This window comes from Condylura cristata, unplaced genomic scaffold (assembly GCF_000260355.1).
Source record: "Condylura cristata isolate star-nosed mole 26May11 unplaced genomic scaffold, ConCri1.0 scaffold00044, whole genome shotgun sequence".
NCBI classification, from domain to species: Eukaryota; Metazoa; Chordata; class Mammalia; order Eulipotyphla; family Talpidae; genus Condylura; species Condylura cristata.
In genome coordinates, this window is record NW_004567145.1 from 1,317,461 (window position 1) to 1,339,750 (window position 22,290).

General features: G+C 42.1%; 1 protein-coding gene across 3 annotated transcripts in view; it reads right to left on the reverse strand.

Annotated features, from left to right (window-relative positions):
* Positions 1 to 9,030: 9,030 nt before the first annotated feature.
* The window catches only part of GRB10 (growth factor receptor-bound protein 10), a 152,607-nt gene continuing 139,347 nt past the window's right edge, over positions 9,031 to 22,290 (reverse strand). For 2 of the 3 annotated variants that reach the window (XM_012733955.1, XM_004694509.2), the window contains exons 16-17: positions 14,281 to 14,374; positions 11,462 to 11,978 (exon numbers count right to left, since the gene is read on the reverse strand). In XM_012733955.1, coding sequence (XP_012589409.1) covers positions 11,832 to 11,978; positions 14,281 to 14,374 — 241 coding nt within the window. In that variant the 3' untranslated portion in view covers positions 11,462 to 11,831. Of the gene's footprint in view, positions 11,979 to 14,280; positions 14,375 to 22,290 lie in introns of all 3 variants that reach the window. The other variant, XM_012733956.1, reaches the window with a different exon arrangement.

The window sequence follows — 22,290 nt, forward strand, 5'->3', positions numbered from 1 at the left end:
GGGAGCCTCTCACTTGTACAGAACTGCTCTGTGGTCAGGGGTGGCCCTGCAGGCAACTATAGGAGTTGATAGCTCTATGCTAAAGAGTAATAAAGTGTAGGCAGAATGGTCCACAGTCCCTAAACTAAGTGCTGTGTCTGCATGTCTGCTCTGGAGCCTTATTGATATGAGACTATAAACCCTAGGTAGCTTTCATTTTACCATGTGAACTTAAAGTTTGCAAAATAATGTATTCCAACTTTGTGAAGATGTGTTATTTCTGGGCTCTGACGCTTTGCTGGTGGAGTGGGGATCTGGGTGTACCTGGTGGGTAGACTTAAGCAAGCAGTGACCATATCTGGGACTTCAGAAACCTTTCCTCTCCTGGTGAGTTTTGTGTCTCGCCTACACTGAGAGCTTGCCAACAGAGCTTCAAAGCTGTGTCATCTGCTTGGTGCATTGGTGTTTGGAGAAGAGGTAAATTACCTTCTTGCATTGAGATCTATAGAGCAACCTTAAAATGTAGAGTATTTCCTTTGCTGCTAAATGAAAGCACACATCTACAGAAAGTTCCCAGCAAAGTCAGGAGAGGCTGGCAAGGAGCACCAGTGAGCAACCGAGGGGGTATGCTGGCAGAGTGTACCCTACCAGGAGTGAAGTCGTTCCCTACCCCTGCAGCTGGAGGTTCTGGGCCTATGTGTGCTATGGCTTGGTTATCACCAAGATAGCCTGCTATAGAGACACTGGCATGTGAGGTTGCCCAGCCAAAGATGAGCACTGGCTCCATCTCAATAATAACCCTCTGCCGCAGTGGAATTTGTGCACAATATTTGTTCACAGCAGCTAAGATGCTGACAAGGCTTGAACTCATGTTTCCAGATGGAGCTAGGCTGAATGTCCCTTTGGGCAGCTCTCTGACATTCTGTAACACATTTTCCCAAACCCTCTAACCTGAGGGCTTGAGACATGACTGTTGAACTCCATGCCTCAAAGTTTCCAAGCTGTAAGAGATTGCAGCTGACTGCTACCTCCTGACAGGATGGGGCGACAGAGCTACACAGGCCCCTGGGGGGCATTTCTTGGAGTTCCTTAGGAATGTGTCTTCTCACCCCTAATATTTGAACTTTTATTTATTTATTATTTATTTTAAAGATTTATTTATTCATACAGAACTGGGGTATATTCCAGAGGTGCAAGGGCAGTGAAAGGATTCACCAGAGACAGAGTGGGGAGCAGAACAGGCAGATCAATGAAGTACACTGCTGAGAGGAGCAGCGGGCAGGCCAGGAGAGGTCTGCATGCCGTGTGGATCACCTCCAGGGTGGCGATCAAACTCATGCTGAAGTGGCTTTAGCTTCTTAGTGCTGTGCTTTAACCCACTGCACCACCAGGGAGGGCCCTGACCTTTTTATTTTAAGTCACAATTGCTTCATTCCAGGGGGACACGAATGGGAGAAGTGTCACGGTCAGGATTTGGCACACTACCCAACTCTCTCTAGGTGCCAGTTGTTCCACTATGGTGCATTTTGGGCTCTTCTTCTGGATCCTTCCTTCAATTCTCTCCTGTGGGGTGTGAGAGCATACTGAGTTATAAGAGTCAGATGTAGAATTTGTTGAAGCATTTACAATTAATGATTGACTTTTGAGATCAAATTCAGCCACAGATCAGACCAGCTCCTGCCTGGTATGGAGTTTGGGCTGTGCTGTGACACATTGTTGCAGTTACAGATCCTCTTGGGGGCAGTGTAAGAAGTAGCTTCTGAGTTATTGCTGGGATGTTATCCAGAAGGGGGTGGATGGTGGCCTCTGTGCAACATCTTCCCTGCAGTATTTCATATTCCTCAATGCTGGATTGGCACCCCAAATTGGGTAACTACATGATTTGGCCACTTGAAACTCAGGATGGTTTCTGCAGCTGGATACCATATATGTGATAGTCTTCCAATTTTGTTGACACACTCAGACCCTTGGATTATTGTTCTCTTATTCTTATCTCCTAAGTTCTTCAATAAGATATATTATTTTTCAATACTACACATGTTTTGATAAGCTTCCCAGGACATTTCCTGGAATAAGCAAGATTTTTAAAAAAAGATTTATTTGTTTATACATACCGAAGTGGGATACAGGCCAGAGGTGCAGTGGTGGTGAGAGGATTCACCATACAGACTAAGGAGCAGAACAAGCGGATTGCCTGTGAGATGTCTGTCTCTTACAGGCATGCGATTCAGAGGGCTTGTGGCCAGGCTTGGAAGTTAGATGGGTGTCAACCAGGGCACCATGGGCCTGTCAGTGGTAGCGCTTTTGGTGCAAGGCTGCCCTGCCTGCTGTAGAATGGACCCTGCAGGACATGAGAAAACATCTTCACATTGCCAAGGGCCTTGGAGGGAGACTTGCCCCTGATTGAGAATTTGTCACGAATATGACTTTGCTTTTTCCTAGGATGGGGAGGCACACTGTGCTGCCAGTGGTGCCCTGAGCAAAGGTGGGGGGCCCCTCAGGGGCTTCTATAGAGCAGCAAGTGGAATCGCCTCAAACTGATAAAACAGCCATGAGTTTCAGATTTTCAAGTGCAAGTATGACCAAGAGGGGGTTTGAGTGAGCGTGATGGATGTAGTTCTTGAAAAAGGGGGACACAGGTTTAGGGATGTTCTCCATGTGGAACACTGTGGCTGAATCTCAGAAAGAAATGTCAGAGGAATTGAGTTTTCCTGGGGGGTCAAAAGGCCAATTCGCATAGGAGCTGATGAGAATATTTTTTGTGCCTTTTTTTCTTTTTCTTTTTTAATTTCAGTGAAGCCGTTTGTCAGTTTTTCCTCACTTGGAGATGCCTTTGTTGTTGCAGCTAAGTCATTGTCAAATCAGATGTTCATCTGAATTCCCCCTATGATACTTTGAACACTTTCAGTTTTCACATTTAGGTCTCCACCGATTTTGAGTTAATTTTTGTGAAGGTGGAGCTCTATGGCTGGATTCATTTTTTTTTTTTAAAGTGGATGTCTAGTTGTTTCAGCACCATTTTTGAAAAGACTCTTTTCTCCTTTTACAGCCTGATTATATTTGTGTGGGCTTATTTCTGGACTTTCTGTTGTATTGATGTATTCATTCTTTTGTCAACACTATGCTGTCTTGGTGATGTCCTCCAACTTTGTTTTCTACTTCAGTTTATAAAATCACAGGCCTCCATCTATTTGTTGGGCCATGACAGCAGTTTTGGAGGTTTCATGATGTCGATCTTGGGGATCATGGACCTGGGACATGGAAAGAACTGAGTCACAGACACTTGAGTGAGAGATGAGCTCAAGGCTTGAGTGTCTATCTTTATTTTCCCAGGGTCTTTATACAGATCCTTTCAGCATTAGAGAATACAGAAAGCATTCTAAACACAACATAAATTTAACATTTCACCATAGACCTTATTTTGACCTTTGACTAACCATCTGTGAAAACTGTATTTGGCATTAAATCATGCAGGCAGTGCTCGTGATTTAGATAAAGTTCTACATTATTAAATTAAGGCATATATTGTAGAAATAAGGATCAAAGTTATACATTGTAAAGTTTTTCGAGAAACATTAACCTCTTCTGCCCACACTAACAAGCACATTCCTGTGTCCAGATGATAAATCTAGGGAGAACTAAAAGAGTTTGCTCAAAGTCTATTCTGGAAGTTCTGGATGATGGTCACGTAAATTCGAGGTCCATTTTCAGATCCTGTTTACACAAGTGTGCTCAGCATTCTGATCATTGTGACCTCACCATATTCCACAGGTGCACTGGACTCTATTTTCTATTGTTTTTCCACATCATGACTTATTTTTTTTTTCCACCAGAAGAACTAGCACATAGGCCAGAGTTGGGGGGGGGGGTGGTAAGAGGAATCACCTGCGGCAGAGTGGGGAGCAGAACAGGTGGACAGTCTGAAGTACATTGGTAGCAGTGGGTGAGACAGGAGAGGTCTGCTGTGCTATGTGGCATAGCTCCTTGGCCAGGTATTAAACTCAGGCCATAGCAGTGATAGTGTGAGAAATAACCACTAAGGCACAGGAAGCCTTCATGATCATTTTAAAAAATGAAATAGAACAGAGTATGATAAAAAGAAAAGCGAGGGCATTTTACCTTATAAATACTGTTTTTTGGAAACATTTGTTCTTGGCTCTGTTTGTTTACATGTACACCAAGTCATAATATAACATATATTTAATATTTCATTCAAAGTAATCTAAGACTTCAAAAGTCACTAAGGATACTCTTTCTAGAGTAATAATTATAGATCAAGATTTGTAAAATCTAAACATGAGAGTTAAAAAATGACTGCCAAAAGCCAGAGAAGGCAAGGCAATCAACTACTTTATTTATTCAATCAAAAATGTTATTCATATGTTCCTTAGTTATTTTTCTTCTGTGAACTTCTTACTTCCACTTTCTATGTTATTTCTAACCACAGAGTGACAAGGACTCAACCTGACGCTGGGTGAGGGCACTGCCTGGGTGCTTTGGCTCCTGAAGGCAGGGCAGGCCCTTCGGTGGGAACTGCTGGCCCAGTCTTTCTTCAGTCAGCTTTGATACCTGACTAATGACAAAGTGATCAGCTCATCTACTTTTAAACTAATTATAATTAAGCTAATGTGTTTTGGTGGGATTGCACATGTGTTATCTTGTTTGTGTCTCCCCTGTGGAGATAGAGTTGGAATTAGTGATCCCATTTTGCAAATAATGGTTTGTGGGTAGCTGTAGAAGATGGTCTCATGCAGGGCTGTTCAGATTGGTAAGAGGGAGAGCTGATAGCACATAGATTTCATGGGAATATCTGTCTTAGCCTAGACACCAGGTCATAGGTGAAGTGTAATATAGCGAAGGCCTCTCTCTAAGCTCAGTGCAGATGGTAGTTGCAAAGAAAAATAGATGGAGCACCGAAGGGACCCTAGGCAGAGATCAGAGGAAAGTCATGCAGGTACGTAATATGCTGTGTTCCCTTGAACAAGCCCAACTGAGGGATTATCTTCCTTCGAAGAGTGGTGAGCTGGTTTGTGTGCCAGTGGCAGGGGAGGGAGAGTGACATAGAAGTGATTGCACTGTTTCCATCTTTAGGCCATTTCTTTGACCACACCGCGGGGCCACATTGAGCCTGCTACCAGGCCACAGAGGAAGGAGGTTACTTGAGTCCACCGAGGGCTATTAGTTCCCCTTTCTGGTTGTGCCATCTCTTTGTTCTTTCCTTTGCACTCTGAGGCTTCTTTGAACACTTTTGAATTTAATCCTTAGCATTTGCTACCTCAACCTCCCAATACCATTACTTTTGGAAGCTAAATGTCCCTGATGGCTTGGAGGGTAGGTGGGGGAAGTGCGAAGAAGTAGCCTATGCATTGACTGTAAATTATGGGAGCTTAAAGTCAGTTGGAGACCATCCACTGGTTCTGCATGGGGAACAAATGCTTTTACTGCCAGTTCGGAGACTTTCAATTCTTTTGGCCTGGTCATGAGCCTGGAGGGGAACCTGGAGAGGTATGGGTTCAAAGTCCTACAGTGACTGATGAATGAATGAGGAAATCTGTTGCTGTGACCCAAATGCACCCATTTTACAGGTGTGTTACATGTGTCACTGTGTCATGCTGCTAAGACAAGGCAAAAGGAGAAAGCTGAGCTCTCTGGACAGCTTCTAGAATTCTCTTTCCGGTTGGAAAGCTGCACTGAATCATATGGGGGCTGGTACAAAGGCACATTTTTATTCCCCACCCAACCTACTGTATCAGAGCCACTGGAGATAAAGCCAAAAATACTGCATCATGTGGGAGAGAAAGTGTCAGAAAAGCAATTTGATACATACATAGCCTATAAAGTCAGGACTCAGCTACAAAGTCAACAATGAAATAGAAAACTACCTGTGCTCAGAATGATTCTAGAAATTACCTTATTCCTCTCAGAAAGCAAAGTTTGGTGCAATCATATTTTACGTAAATTAGAAATAATACAATCACAAATTAATAGAGCCATTTTGCTTTTTGCGCGCGCGCGCACACACACACACACACACATTGCAAGTCCCCTCCATCGAATTAAATGTGCTCTCATCATGATGGTCCAATTAGAAATAATACAATCACAAATTAATAGAGCCATTTTGCTTTTTGCGCGCGCGCGCGCACACACACACACACACATTGCAAGTCCCCTCCATCGAATTAAATGTGCTCTCATCATGATGGTCCACTTAACTCAGAGATACTAGCATTCTTTGTCAAGGTTGGTTTTGAATTCTGTAAAAGCATCAGGAATGATCCCTGTTTTCAATTATCAGTCTCTCTCAAGAAACCCTGCCCAGCTCCTTCTAACAAGGGGAAGAGGTGAATCTTTCTTCAGAAGGACAATAACAAGTAGGGGTTGATGTGAAAACATTCTACATTCTGTATTTAGATTCTGAACCACAGAAGGAATAGTGACTAATTTGGGAACAGGAAAAGTTGCTATATCTAAATAAAAAATATATTTCCTTTTGGGCTCACTTTAGGAAAATTTGTTCTTTGAGTAGGTTGGTATCAAACTGGGAAGCACCATTTAAGGATGTTGTGGAGAAGGTAGCTGAGCACAGTTGGGTTTTGTATTCAATATAGATGTATGTGATGCAAAAATCACTGCCATTCAGTGATAATTACCCAGCAAAGTTGATTAAAAAAAATCAGAGAGAGTGGATAGTGGCATTATGTCTTACCTGTGGGATGAGGGAGAGGTATCACATATGTGGAGGTGTCATTTATCCAAAACAACACTGTGCTAAATTTCATTAGAACAACCAGGGGCAAATAACTTGTTGAATTGGATATTAATATGCAATAGTTGTGGGAGGTATGTCTGGAAGGTACACAAGGATGAATGTGCAGGTAGATGTGGTTCAAAGTAGTGTTACACACTCAGTCTTCATGGCTTAGTTACCAGTCTTGAAAGTGACACTTTAGTTTAGCTCAGCTAGCATCACACAAAGCACATCTTCTTTCCATACAAAGTTAATATAAATGTCTACACAAGAATTCCTATCATTTAAAGAAACAGCACCAATCTTGTAGAAAGAGGAGATAGTAGAAAAAAAATTACAAATGGTAGTAAAGAGCACACAATAGAAAAATATCACCATGGAATAGATTAAAATTGCAACCAAACACTGTACCATGAACTTAAAAAGCAATTGTTTCACAAAATCTCAAAGAAGAAATGCAATCGCCCATTATGTACAAGGAAAGTCACATGGGTGTGAAGATAAAAGGAAGAGAAAAATGAAAGTTTTCCAGGACTGAAGTCTATATTGGATGTAGCACAGACAACCACTGAAACACCTTCAGTGACCTCGAAGACAGGGTTGAGTGGTGACACAAAGTCCAATTGCAATGAAATTTAAAAGGATACAAAAGTAAAGGTTATGAGGTTATGAAAGACCTATAAAAAGGACCTAACACACACAAAATTGATGGCTTAAAAAAAATAGACCTGCGATTATGGAAAAATATATTTAGAATTTAAGAAATATTTCCAGACAAAAAATAAGACTTTGCTGTTATCTATATTTGGAAAGTGCACAGCAACCCGAGGAAAAATCATTGACATCAATCCATCATCAACCCTGTGACCATTCTCGCTGTTCCCTATAAGGACTAGAGAGGACCCCTCCACCTGTTGCCCCCTCCCCCTTTTGGGTGTGCAGTGTCTTGGAGTGCCCTCTGCTGGACTTGCTGAGGTCTGCAGTCAAAGTTGTCTTCTGTCAGCATTTTCCTGCCCATGGGCTGGTCCTTCTGCCTCAGTAAATAATGGCCAGCCTATCACATGTACTGTAAGCTGACTGATAGAGACTAACTTTGCCAAAGATGGATTTTTTTCATGTACTCTTCCATTTTTATTAATGTATAACTGAGAAGGTGCTGAGTTTACTTTTAATTCTAAAACTGAAGTTGTAACACTTTACTTTTTAACGTTAACAAGCTAGTATTTTCACCATAGTGGTCTTATAATTTAACAAATCACCCAAAATATGCTTTAAAATCAATTAAAAATGTGATCTAGGCAGTGAGACAAAATTTAAAGTTGTACAGCACTTTCTTTTAGTGCCAACAGCTTGTCTATGAGTGTGTCATCTTCTTTGGGGGAATTTTAGACACTGGTCCCTTGGCTCATCCCCCACCCTGGGCTCTAGGATGGAAACAGTAGGTCCTTCCTAGTCATGGTGTACACGCCATCCAACTTCCACATTCTCTGGTCTTCTTCTGCTCCCATGTCAGTGCCCTGGAGCAATCTGTGACCATCTTCCTCTCCATCTCCCTCTCTCCAGTCACCTGATTCTCCTCAGCCATGTCATGGGCACCCATAGCCCTCACTACACACCAGTATCACCATGAACACTGTATGTGAGTACCATCCTCCCCCGAGGATGAGACCACTGTGAGATCTTACTGTTGTTCTTTATTGATGGGTAGCTGTCTGAGAGAGCTGAATTACCAAAAACCCTATTTTCATAATTTAAAAATAAATGACAGTTAACAAAATGCCAGAGGTATATTTCTGTTGGTCTGGAAAGTTGACGTGTGATAATATTACTCATACTCTCTGCCTGAGGTGGGGCTGAAGGTAAGGCAGGCGCAGGTAAATCATACATCAGGGTCCCCAGGTACAGTTCTGGGAAACAGACATAGGGCATCTGTTCTCTTAAGCTTCCTTTCAATATCTCATTTGACTGGAAAACTCTCCTCCTTGCCACTTTTTTTTAATTGTCCCACGAAAAAAAATGCACTGGATTTCCAAATGATAACTTTTATGACTTTCTTGAGATACTACTAATGCTGAATAAAGATGTGATCCTTTGAAACACTGTGAGTTTTGCGATTCTGGTGCTGGAGGTGCAGGGAGAAGAGGCTGGCTACAGATGGCAGTCAGCCTGCCCAGCAGGACGGCTGAAAGCACCAGCACTTTGGAGCCAGCAGGCTTGTACACACCACAGCAACTTATTTTTTCCTTAGCTTATGACCAGTGGGGAGAAGTACAATGCTAATATTATAAATCATTTCCAAAGGTTTTTAATGTTTTTTTTTTTATTTTTACCAGAGTATTTTAAAATATATAAACAGACAGTATATGCACTAGAAAATGAAGAACACTGTATTCATGTTTATTTCTAGTTACAAGAAACAGACATCATTCCCTTATTTGTACAAAAATACTTGAAAGTTTACAATTAAGTACACAAGTCAAAGAGCTATGTACAGAATAAAGCAGAGCAGAGCACATGGAATAAAGGTTTTGTCTCTGAAGTTAACACCCCCTGCATTCGCTGCACACATTCACATGGGCACTGCAGCTGCACTGACATACCAGCCTCACCCCTGGCTGAGTGCTGCTTACTCAAACTGCCAGGTGTTAAGTGCAGAAAACAGAAGACAAAACACCTAGACTGAGGCACATATTTCTTCAGGATTTAGCAAACAAACAAACAAGAAGTTCTGGAATTCTAACACCTAAGGTACAGAGATCACCTATTAAAATCTAATACCCAGACATTTTGGCATTTTCCCTCTCAAATTAGTCCAGACTGCTATGTGGAGTTTTTACTTAGAAAAGAAAATCACAGGCAGAGATAAAAAGTCAACAGGCTCCAAAACGACCCTGAGCTGTCCCATTTACATTCATGTCATTTAAATACAAAAATAAAAGTCGAATGTCCTTCAGCCCCTTGGCTGGGCTGATGCCTGTGCCAGGATGGACGGCTGTTTGGGATGGAATGCCCTGCAGCCCTGCACAAGGGTGGCTGTGGGTGGCTGTGGGGGCTGTGGGAAGTTTACACGCTCCAACAATTACTTCGGCTGGAAGGTACAAAAGACTATATTGAACCAGCTACATAAAAAACTGTGAGTCAGAGTTAAGCTTTTCTCTTTTTAAATAAAAAGCATATCTATAAATATGAAATACTGCAGTACTAGCTGTCTATCAGAGAGGGCACAAGAGTCTCATCTCACTGCTGGAGATTGGTCTGTGTAAACAGAAAAAAAGAAATCTTTTTTTTTTTTTTTTTTAAAGGTTTTGCTTCCAACCAGTGAAGAGAAAAAAGGTCACTAAAGTGTCAGTCTTATAAAGTGAAGTTCAGTGAAGCACATGGCCAGGCTTGAATTTGAGAATGACCTAATGGTCAATGGTTTCCAAGATTAAACTGGCTATGAAAGGAAGAAAATGCAACTGAGCATTATGGTTAAAAACACATTTTATAAAAAATTCTTCATTTGTATAAGTAGACATTTCATGGAAAGCTAGTGTGGTCTGTAAACTAAAATACAGTGTTTCTATATCATAGACTTACAGCAGATATATGTCACTGAAGCCGTTATGACAGTTCTAACCTACAACATGTGTATGTTCCTTGGGGGGCACTACGGCTGATGGGAATTTAGACAATCCAGTGGTTAACACACTTCTCCGGGGGCCAATGTGACAACTGTGATCTCAGGAAAGGAAATCATTTCTCACCACAGTAATCTCTGTCAAGGGAGTCCTTCCTGCTTTGCAGAGATCAAAGGTAAAGACATAGCCCCTCTCACACCTGATAACTCAGCTAAGGGACAGGAAGAAGAGACTGGGGTAACAACTCAAGTCCCCACCTGACTCAATTCCTGGAGTGGGAAGCAGTGATGTGTTAATAACACTTTTCAATGTCCACACTGCTGTGAGGTACTTGTGATCATAAGCCAACAGAAGAGGAGCCTCTAGCTGTCTCATCTGCTGGCAAATGGAGGTTTTCAGCAGGACGGAGGTTATCAAGCAAAGACCTTTTAATACAGGGCTACAGATGTGCCCTTTCCAATATTTCTGTCTCTATCACCATAGAACACAGGGGACATGGAAAGAAGCCAACCAACAAGGTACCCTTTTCTTTTTAGATTCTTTAGTCCCCTGAGGGAAAACAGCCATGAACGGACTCATGTTACTAAAGGGGATAAGGCAGTGATCGTCCCAGAACAGTCTGAAAGTACACCCAGGTGGGCAATGTGGCATCACTGATGGCAGAGAGTGGGCACCAGGTGTGTCTCAAGCAGGTTGGCCTGCATTAAGTTGGAGTGAGGTAACTCAACTCTGCCATGTTGTAGGACAGTGAGTTTTCCAAAGAAGACCAGACATCCTAACACCAAAAGTATGGGACATCTGTGCATAGAAAAGTGATCCACAGACCCAAGGTATCCACATGCCATGCCGAATGCCTACCACAGGTGACACCTTTTATTTTAAAAGAAACTCTTCAAGTATATTGGGGGTGCTTTGTTATTTGGGAGTTGAATCCACCTCTGGCAACTTTCAGAAGGTGGAGACCATGATCTGAGAAATATGTGGGGTCCCTGAAGTCCGCCCAATCCAACTGTCTTCATTTCTTGTAAGCACTGAAAAGCCACACCCCCCACTGTAGGCTGAATACAATGTTGAAAACAAAGGAGTGCAAAAAAGTAATCGATACAAAAAGTAAACATATCAGTTTTAATTGTCAAGATTATTCCAGGGCAAGAGTTCATTTCCAATGACTTCTCTCTTGATCTTGTTCCTATGTAGCCCAGTCAAGATGGTCATTCTAGTTTATTCTCAAATTTGTATTTGCTCTGTCATGCCCTCTCTGATTTGGCTAGTGTGGAAGAAGCGATCCTGCTGGAGCTGCAGCAGCAAATCGTCAAGTCCAACAAACTAGTCAATCTTGGATCAATTGGCATCAAATGAACCCATCTTGCTCCTCCATATCCGAAGATGCAGAAAAGATGTGTGTTCTTAACCAATGCACAGACCTCTACTTCATTCCAGTGTCAACTTCCTCTAGTCTTTAGTCAAGAGTAAATTTGAGATCATAAGGCCACTCGGATGCAGTGGTGCTTGAGCTTGCAAGGCAGGATTCCTTTGTTTAGCTGGTAAAAGTCAACAAGCTGGATCAGGTCAGAGAATTTGGTGTTCCCATCATCAAGGCTGAAGAACATCTGCCCATCATCCTCACACTAGAGAGACATAAGAACACTTGCCAAGTTAGAGGTCATACCACAGGGGGCAAAGTGGAGTGCATGGTTGGGATAGCTCTGCCAGCTAATATTGAATAGGCTCCTAAGGGAGACATGGAAAGTCAGCGAGGTGAGAGAGAAGACATGGGGGGAGCTGGGTGCTGCCAAATCCCTACTGTGTGCTGGGCACAGCTGGCCCCTGACTGCTGAGGTGGTCTGGGAAAAAGCTCTCTTCTCAGAAGCTCACCCAGCTGGTGAGGTTGAGGGTGACCACTGGCACTGTGGTATCTAAGCACACAGCACGCCCAGCCCTGAGTACTAGTGCAGGATCAGGGGCAACTTCCTCTTTAGGTCCCCAGGCACACACTGCTCCATCATGAAGAAAATGCTGGACTGGATTACTGGAACTACTTAAGGCATTAATTAGATTATGTAGGGAAAGCAACTATCTCGGATTCTGGAATAATTGGTAGCTATCTGTATTAAAATACTCCACGTCATCTCCAGAAAGAATGAATGATTTTCCTACAAACTATTTTTTTTAAAGATTTATTTATTTATTAGTACAGAACTGGGGTACAGGCCAGAGATGAGGAGGATGAGCGGATTCACCAGAGACAAAGTGGGGTACAGAACAGGCAGATCGAGAAAGTACACTGCTGAGGGGAGCAACGGGCGGGTCAGGAGAGGTCTGCCTGGTCAAGTGGATCTCCTCCGGGGCAGGCAGGAATCGAACTCATGCGGAAGTGGCTTAAGCTTCTTTGTGCTGTGCTTTAACCTGCTGTCCAGGGAAGGCCCCTATAAGCTATTTTAACTCAATGGATTTTAAGTTCAATGACTGCAATACAGATTAGAACAGGATAGTCATTTTATGCTGTTCACTGGAGAAAGTAGTTATAAAGCATTTTAAACTAATAATCTTAACAATCTCTTCTTAATCCCAAAACTGCTGGAGTCACAGCACCACTGGTGGTTAGTTTTCAGTCACTATAGCTACAATCTTGTTGTAAGTCTCATATTAGAGTCCCTAGGGCACTCCTAGGACTGGGGGTGACTTGGGAAAATGGGATTACATACTCTGCCTACTATAAAATGCTTTTCATTAAGGGTAAGAAATAGTAACAGTGGTGTCAAGAGGCCATGCAGAAAACAAATTAAGACTGTCCTCTGGTCTAGTCCACAGTAAGCCCCTGAAAGCTGTTGCTGAGGGTCATGGGTGACAGCAGGAAGCCCATGCAAAACACACAGTGCTCAGCAGGCTGCCTCGCCCTATCTCAGGAATGGATGGGCTCATATACACCCAAAAAGTAGGTTCAGGCCCTCTCAGTGGCGCAGCGGGTTGAAGTACAGCACTAAGAAGATAAAGCCACTTCAGCATGAGTTCGATTCCCGCCCCGGAGCTGATCCACATGGCATCAGACCTCTCTTGACCTGCCTGCTGCTCCCCTCAGCAGTGGACTTCGTCAATCTGCTCGTTCTGTTCCCCACTCTGTCTCTAGTGAATCCTTTCACCGCCCCTGCACCTCTGGCCTGTACCCCAATTCTATACGCACAAATAAATAAATATTGAACAAAAATAGGTTCGATCACATGAAACAGATATATTCAGTTACGTCAAAATACACAGAGCTTCATTTTGTAAATGAACAGAATGGATCTCAGTGAGAGGCAAATATCTGGCAGTACTTCCTGGGTTAAGTTTTGTCAGGAAATAGTTCATGAAAGTTAGCACTAATCTACAAATTGTAGGTTATAGAAACATAAAGCCTTTGATATTAATTTTGTGTATCTTATTCACAACTAAGCTGGGAATTCTTGGAGGGACAATCATCTCCACTATCTGCAAATTAAGACTAGTATGTGAGCTTCAGCACATTAAAGAGGGAATTAATTTACATTCTATAATCTAATAATAAAAATTAGTAGTAAAATCCCAACACCTACCTTCGTTTGCCACCTGTGTTCCTGGCCCCCAGCTCCTGGGCTCACAGCCCTCAGTACCACCCTTTATCTAACCTTGCTTTTTCCCACCAGGTGCCCTGTCACCTGCAACTGTAAGTCAGACAGGTGAGTGGGTAGGGCTCAGCAAAAACACTACCATTTTCAGTATTATTTCTAGGAAAATGTTATTCTCAGTTTTAAAGAACAACCCCCTCAATAAAGGCTCAAGGCAACTCACCTGTGAACTTGGAACTGTCAGCTATTTAATGAACACAGTCTTGCAATCTTGATAATTTGTAACCTGAAAATCACATTAATGACTGAAACCAGAAAACAAACATATGAGACTGTCAATACTTACAGGTAAAATCTGAAAGTTTTTAATCTTCTGATGATGACAGAGTGTTAGGACAAATGCCTTTGGATTACTCTGACTATCACGGAGGAGAAAAAGTCTGAAGAATGGAAAATAATGAAGTGATTATTAATTTTAAAATCCAGATTTAATGTATGTATATTTACAAATGCATACATACACACCCCTGCTCTGTCTGGTAAGAGAGGACTGACGCCAGATGATTCAGCAAGGCCTGTGGTGGCAGCTTCTCCCTTGCACCCTGACTATGGTTTGTGAATGTCATTTCCTTTGAGAACATTAAGCCCCTGTAGGGATTTGACTGAGTCAAAGAATGATGACCCTGAAGGCAGTTCAGCCAAAACGGGGATGCATTAAGTCTTTGTTGGTGTTATTTAAAAAAAGAAAAGAAAGACATAAATTAATAAAGGAGAGAAAATGCTCTGAGGGTAGAATTCCAGCTAAATCAGTAGGGAAAAAGTTGAATTAGAAAATCACTGTTTGGCAATCATCACAGATTTCCATTGGTAAGGAGATCGCCAAAGGATGCTAACAGATCAGCAGATGAAAGTTGGATGAGAATATTTTCATTAGCTCTCAAAATTTTCTGCCTAATGTTTACTACAATGGGAAAGACAGTAATACTATAATAGAGAAACCTGGTATATATGTCCTTTATCAAGAATTCAACCAATATTCAATGACCTCTCAACCTCACCTCTGTGTGCTAGTGTCATAAAGTTATAACTTGAACTGAAGCAGAGTGAACTTGCCAAACTCCACACTCCACAGTGCCTCGACTGACAACAACTGTTGCTGAGAGGCAGGAAGACTAAAGAAACATGCTGGCAGGAAGACAATATAGGATTAACCTTTTCCTTTTGTATGAAGATAGAATTAAGACCACTGGGAAAAACTGAGTAAATGTGTATATTAGATGATGGAAATACATTTATCTTAATTTTCTTACTTTTATAGTGGTGCTGTGATTATGTAAGAAAGTCTTTGTTAGAAATTTTAAATTAAAATAATTGGTGTCAAAGGGCATCATGCCACAACATATTCCCAAATGGCTAAGAGGGAAGAGGAGGAAGCATGGGTGGGAGCGAGAAAGGAGAAAGATAAAGACAATGTCACACTGGGGTACTCGATAAAATATATTCAGGAGTTCATTACATTATTCTCATACCACTTTACTGACTTAGCTGGTAAGACAGACAGGTGTACAGTAGAAAGGAAGAAGAAAATTAATTCGAATTCCTGATTCAAGTCACAAAGGAAAACGGCATGAGAGGCCACATACTTAAAAGGAATGGGTCCAGCTGAATTATCAATTTCTAAACTGCAATGTTAATATGAAAAGCAATTGCAGAAAGCTGGAAAACACTGTGTTAGGAAGGTAAAGAAGTTTAATTTTACTCAGGTCTTCTAAGAGTCATTATAATGTGCACAATTGCAGTGTTTTTTACTGCAGGTCTTCTCAGAGCTTTTATAACGTGAATAATCAAACTGGCTTCCCAAGGGGCTTTAGCAAAGAGATTGCCAATCCTACATGACCCCTTTACAACAGCATTTCAAGAATGTGGGCTCTTCAGAATACTCTAGGAGGAAGCCACCAGCGAGGACTTGCAGTGTGAGGACACTCACACTGGACTTGCCGCTGCGAGGGATGTCCTGTCAAAGCATAGGCTGGTGTGAAGGCCCTGGCTGTCTCCTGAGCAAATCTTCTTCATCAGGTTCTTCACTCACCTCCAAAAATCTTTACCTCAGCCATGTTGTTTCATTGCAAATAAGCTATAATTATTGGCATAACCCCAGCAGTTTGCAGAACTCCTTTCACTAGAGGAAAATTTGTGAGTGTTCTTTTCTCACATTACCTTATTTACCTCCCTGCTGTTTCTTCCTGCCATGAGGCAGCTGCAGGCAGCAGGGCCAGTGACACTGCTATGTCTGCCTGTGAGTTTGGGAGTATAGCCTTGGGGAATCCAAAGGTTACCCCAAAGGCTTGGGTACAACACAGGTAATGCCCAAAGGGTGTCTACTTGAAACGATTTTTAATATGGAGAGGCCTACGGGATGAAAAGTGCATGGCTTAGGAGCAGCGAGATCCCTTCATTGGTGCCGTGAGTGGGGGTGATTTGCCTTCTCCACCTTGACTTGGTCATTTTCCTGTCAGGAGACTGGGGAGGGGAAGAGGAAGGGTGTTGGCAGTGAACTGACAAGGGCAGGCAATCTACCTTAGCACAGGATGAAGGCACACTGCAGAGATTTTGTTATGAGAAAGAGATGAGGCCCACTGACCTGAACATGCCACACAGGCTGATAAACCAAGAACACAGCACAGAAAAGAGACCAGCAGGGCCAGGTAAGTCCTCAACTTTATTAAGGATTGAAATGAGGTGTAGGGGTGGCTCAGAGCATGTTCACAAGTCAAATCATGGAAGAGCAAAGGGCCCATGCCCAAGGCTGACAGCAATCAGAGTAAGCAGCAGTCTGGGCTGAGGTGCCTCACAATGACCTTTGCTGTCCATCTGTCTTGTGGTGGAGCGAAGTGGGGCAGGGAGAAGTAAATGCCCAAGGTCACACTGCCAATAGAATCCAAGGAGAAACCATGGCTATAGCAGAAAGATGGGACTAGTGGTTTCACTTTGAGTATATCTGCACAGATCTTCCATAACTTATGAGGAAGTTGGGGTTACATAAACCCCAACCCTTTATAAGTCAAATTTGCTACAAGTCAAAAATGCAATTAACAAACCTAACCTAATCATAGTTTCAGCTAACTCAGAACACGTATATCACCTACTGTAGAGCATTTTATAATGAAGTACTGATGATCTCAAATAGGCATTTTGTAGACATGATCAGAGACTGAAACACAAAACAGTATCTAAAAAACACGGGCAACATGGCCCACTATATGGTACAGGTGCTTTCACCTCATGCCTCTGCCGCTAAGTGCTACTGCCTGGCATCACAGAAAGGACAGTACTGCACCCAGCATGGAAAAGATCAAAATTTAAAACCAGAAGACCCATATCAATCAATAGAATGTGCATTGCTTTTGTACCACTGTAAAGCTGAAAAATCTTATTCCAAGTCAGGGCTGTCTACAAACATGCTTGCTCCATGGTTGAAGAACACTGTTAGGGCTCTGGTGGTGATTCTGTGGTAGCGTCAGAACAGCACCCTTCTCTCCAGGGGAAGAGAAAGCATCAAGGAACTCAAGTTCTGACTTCCAGCCAACCACTGGAAAGTCAATGTTGAGCCGAGAGAGACCCCGCCAGAACTCAAGAAAGGCGAGGTGGGCAAGGAATGGGGGGGCTGCTGGGGCCAGATCCCTAAGTGAGAGCACAGCAGCAGCTGGAGATGGAGCCACAAACAAACCACAGGGGGGTTTTAGCAAAGGGGATGGCAGCTATATCTGCCCCTTGAGAAGATTCTCCTCCAGGTTCTAGGGTAGGCTGTGGGCAGCAAGAGGGAAGGGAATCAATGAATTTGGTGCTGTGCCAGAACCCCTAGAGGGTGAGTGGGCTGTGAGTGCACGCACACACACACGCACACACGCGCACACACACGCACACCAGGTGACCTGCACAGAGGGCTGCCTAGATACTGAGGACTTCAAAATAGGTCCCCAGTTTACTCCATCTTTGCTTTCTCTCGAAAAGAGGGACCCCTCCAAATATAACCTGTGGGCACAGTTCCAGGAATCCTGTACTGTTTTATAACATATTGTCTTTCTCACGCTGCCTTCCAAAGTTGTTTTTGTTGCTTTCCTCTAAATTGTCTTACCTTCATTTCCCCTGTAGGGATCGATAAAGATTGATTATCTAATTTTCCAACACATTTCCTGCCTAAATACAGGAATTAGTAGAAGATAGGGCATCACTATGATGACACCTGAATTGGTCTCATCATCTTTATTTTTGTTTTTGCCAGAGCTCTGGCAGTTTAACATCAGGATTGAAAATTATAACATAAGAGATAAGCTAAGTAAGACCCCAGAGAGAAGCTCCTGCTTGTAAACAAGGTGGACAGCATCAGGAGGAAAGCTTCACCTCCTCACCAAGTCTGAAAAAATGGGAACTGCCACTTGGGGGTCTACTCTAGGGAAAGGTGAAAGACAAATGTGGTCTTAAAAGAAGGTGCATACAATTCAGTGGACCTAATATGGTCATCCACCTTCTCTCCCCACCATAGGAAAGCCCCTTTCAAAACAAAGTGATTGGACATTATCACAGAATCACCAGGGAAACCTTCACATACACTCTTCCCCACTCCCTTCTCACGCTAATAGGTGGCACCTTAGGGAGGCAGTGCCACCCTCACGGTTCTGGACCCAGGGAGGGACAGCAACAGCCAAGGTACCAAGGGGCATCTCTGCTGCCACCTGGGCTTTTCAGGTAGTGGGATGTCACCTAAGGGTGAGCCAGTCTGGCTTCTTTAGAACCAGGCAACATGGGTTATGACAGCACTGAAAGATTCTAGGACTTCCTTCTGATGAGACTCAAGGACTGGAAATGATAACGAAGACCTGGAAACACACACACACACACACACACACACACACACACACACACACACTCCTAAACAAGTGTCACCAAAAGGAATTTTAAGTGTCTGACGTGCCAGAAACTATCCAGAGAGTAAACATACTTTCTTGGAGTTGGGAGAGGAATTCTTCCCAATGTGTAAAAGGGACAACGCTATGACAAAGGTGGCATGTCAAAGACAGCTAGGGGAAACAATAAAATAAAAAAGGGGATCCATTTTTACAATATGGAACTGAGCTCCAAAAAACAAAATTGAGCAAACAAAAAAGAAGGAAGAGAAGAAGAAAAGAAACAATAGAAGTTACAAAGGCAACATGAATAAGCACCTAACAATTTAAGAGTAGGGACAACTGAAGTGACTCAGAAATCCCAAAGGATAAGGGACAAAAATGAAAATACATGTGTCAATATGAATTTCATATTAAACATTTTTGTATAAGCCAAAAAAATGTATATCCCATAAGCAAAGTCCAAAGACATGGCAAGCTGGAAAAATATGCTAACAACTTAAAATAACAAAACATTAGGCAAAACATCTCAGAATGGCAAAAAGAATTATAAATGGCCCTTGAACAAATAAGAAGAGGCTCAGGTCCCTTCAGCGCATGCAAATTACAATTTTCTTCTCAACTTGAAGAGGCAGAATTGTCACCTGGAACATGACAAAACAAGTGTATAAGTCACAAATTTCTGGGGGTCACCGTGTGGTGCCTTACTAAGGGGAAAGAGCACCTCAGCATGTTAGATAAACTTTTGCCCTTGTACTTGACAATCCCATTTCTAAGGACACAGATACAGGGGCAAAGGATGCCTGGATGCTGGGGAGAGGCGATGAGGCAGCCACACCCTCCTGTGGAGCAGCCCTCAGGACTGCTGCCGTGGGAGTGGGTCACTGAGAGGACATGACTGCCAGCTGACCCGCCAGCTGGATGCAGCAATCAGAGGCCTCCCCACTTCCCTGTCCTTGGGTCGAGAGTTCTGCTTGCCTGGCCAGCGTTCAGAAGTTGCCCCAAGGACACAGCCTTGAGACACTAATGTGGTGTTCAGACCATAGGGGTGGTGCACAAAACTAAACCCATATAATATACCGTTAAGATTCTGGCTGGAGGGTATAAAGATCTATTTGTCATGTGCCCACACAAGGCAAGAGAAACACTGGTAGTATAAATAAAACACTGATAACATGATTAACTTATTTTGGGGCAGAGTAGAGTTAACAGAGTGCTTTGTTTCATAGTTTTTACTTTGGAACTACAAAAATGTTTTACCAAAAAAACAGCATTAATCTAAAGAGACAATAAATCAAAACTATTTGCAAAAAACTAAAACAACTGAACCTGGTTATGTGACCGTTTGGAGATAGAACCACAGAAACTGAATTATTTTAACCATTATATTTTAATCTGATGTGTCTGGGATGCATCTTTAAGGACTGCAGGAATGTGAATGCAAGTAGTCTCACTGAAGAAATATATGTAATTTCAAGATGTATGTGGGATAAAGCAAATGAGTATTTAGTGATGTAAAATAATTAAGATGATGTCATTAGTAAGATTTTCAGCCTAAGAGAAAAGAGATTTTCTCAATAAAATTTAAAAAGTAAAATCCCTGTAATCTTTGATTTTCGTGAATACGATTTATTTTTCAGTTTAAGAAAAGTACATGTCCTAGCACTGCTGACAGAAAAGACTTAAGATGATGTGTACAAGCTACACATTTTACGAGGGAGGACTTGAGCTCTCAAGAGAGTATGTCACTGTGCTGATGCAACTTGTCACACTAGGAATTAAATACCATTAGTGTTGGGTCCAGAGAACTCAGGAACCTCTGGAAAAAGGGCGCAGTGGCCAGTAAGAGGCAGATTGAGTACCAAGAATAGCAAGTTTACCAAACATCTAACTTGCCATTAGCAAACACCTATTCATTATTCTGAAAATTGATTAAAGGGGAAATATCAAGCATTCAGTACCTTTATAGGAAACCAAATATATGTAAGGTACAGAATTTTAGCAAAATGATGGCAGAATAAAAATCATAAAACATTTCTGCAACCCCCAGTGAAATATAAAACATGGGCACATTTAGCAAAACTGCCCAACCAGTCCATGGATGGGGACGGAAGCTCTGTGAGCAAGGCTGGGCCAACCATATGAACCCCGCTGCTCCCCAATCTGCAGATCACAAAGCAGGACACAAGCAGCCCAGAGGCAGGAATACTGCTAAAGACCCCTACAGACCCCAGCACTCCTGCCTTTCTAAGTGAACCTGAATCTGACCAGGTTCCTTTTACAGGAAATATGGAAGGCAGAGATGAAAAGCAACCACAGAGATGTAATTAGTAAATGCCCTCTTTTTCAACAAACAAAAGATGAGGAAAGAGAAAAGAGAAATGGACTGGCTGGGGAGACTATTATGTTTAGAGAGACTTAAGAGGTTTATCAATCTAATGCAACTTGGACCCAAAGGATTCTGATTAAAACCAACTAAAATATAAAGGACTTGTTTTTGTTGTTGTTGTTGATTTTTGCAGCAATTGGGAAACTGGAACATGGATTGGATTTTAGATGATTATTAGAGAATCATTATTTTGTAAAGTATAATAATGATATTCTAGCTGTGTCAAAAGCAGGGTGTTATTATTAATTTATTTATTCCTCAATGAAAACTGTCTGCCTAAAATTCTGATTGGAATTGATGAGAATACAAAAGAAGGAAAATATGCAGTTTCTAGAATAAGGAACATAAAAGTTTAATTAATTAGTTCTCTAATTTTAACTGGCATAAATGATAAAAATGCAAATTTTCATCCCTTGTCAAAATTTTGACTCAAAAAGGGTATCTGATGAAATGTACTTATTTTTTCACCAATACAGACTACAATATAGTTATAGGTAAAGATTCAGGAAGTCTGATATTTCCTCTAAGAGTCCAGAAGAAGGCAAACAAATAGAAAACAGGAGGGAGGGAGGGAGAGAAGGAAGGAGGGGATGGAAAACGTGGGAATGAAACAGAAAAAAGATCAGACTATTGTTGAAGTTGGGTGATAAGTAAAAGGAGATTCATTACACTTTTCTGATGTAAATTTGAAAATTTCCATTATAAAACAACAATTTTAGTTTAGTGGCTCCCAAGGGCTGTTTTACAGCAGATCCAGGGTGGGGCCACTCAGACAAGGAAATGAACCATTTCTGAGTTGACTAAGTCCAAAGGGAGGCTAGAGATAGAGTAGATGAAACATGCCCAGTCACCCTTTCACCAATGTCACCAGGGAAGCACTCCTAGTCAGTGTTACTGAGTTGGTCTAGCAGACAAGAGCCAAGCAACCAATTCCAAAGAAGAAATGATACAACTTTGTTATTTTAACCCACCAAAGTTTGGTAGCAAAAGCCAAATGACAATGTGTAAATCAAAAGCTACAGGCAAAAAAAGGTACTGTTTTCCATTTCCCCACTAAATAATT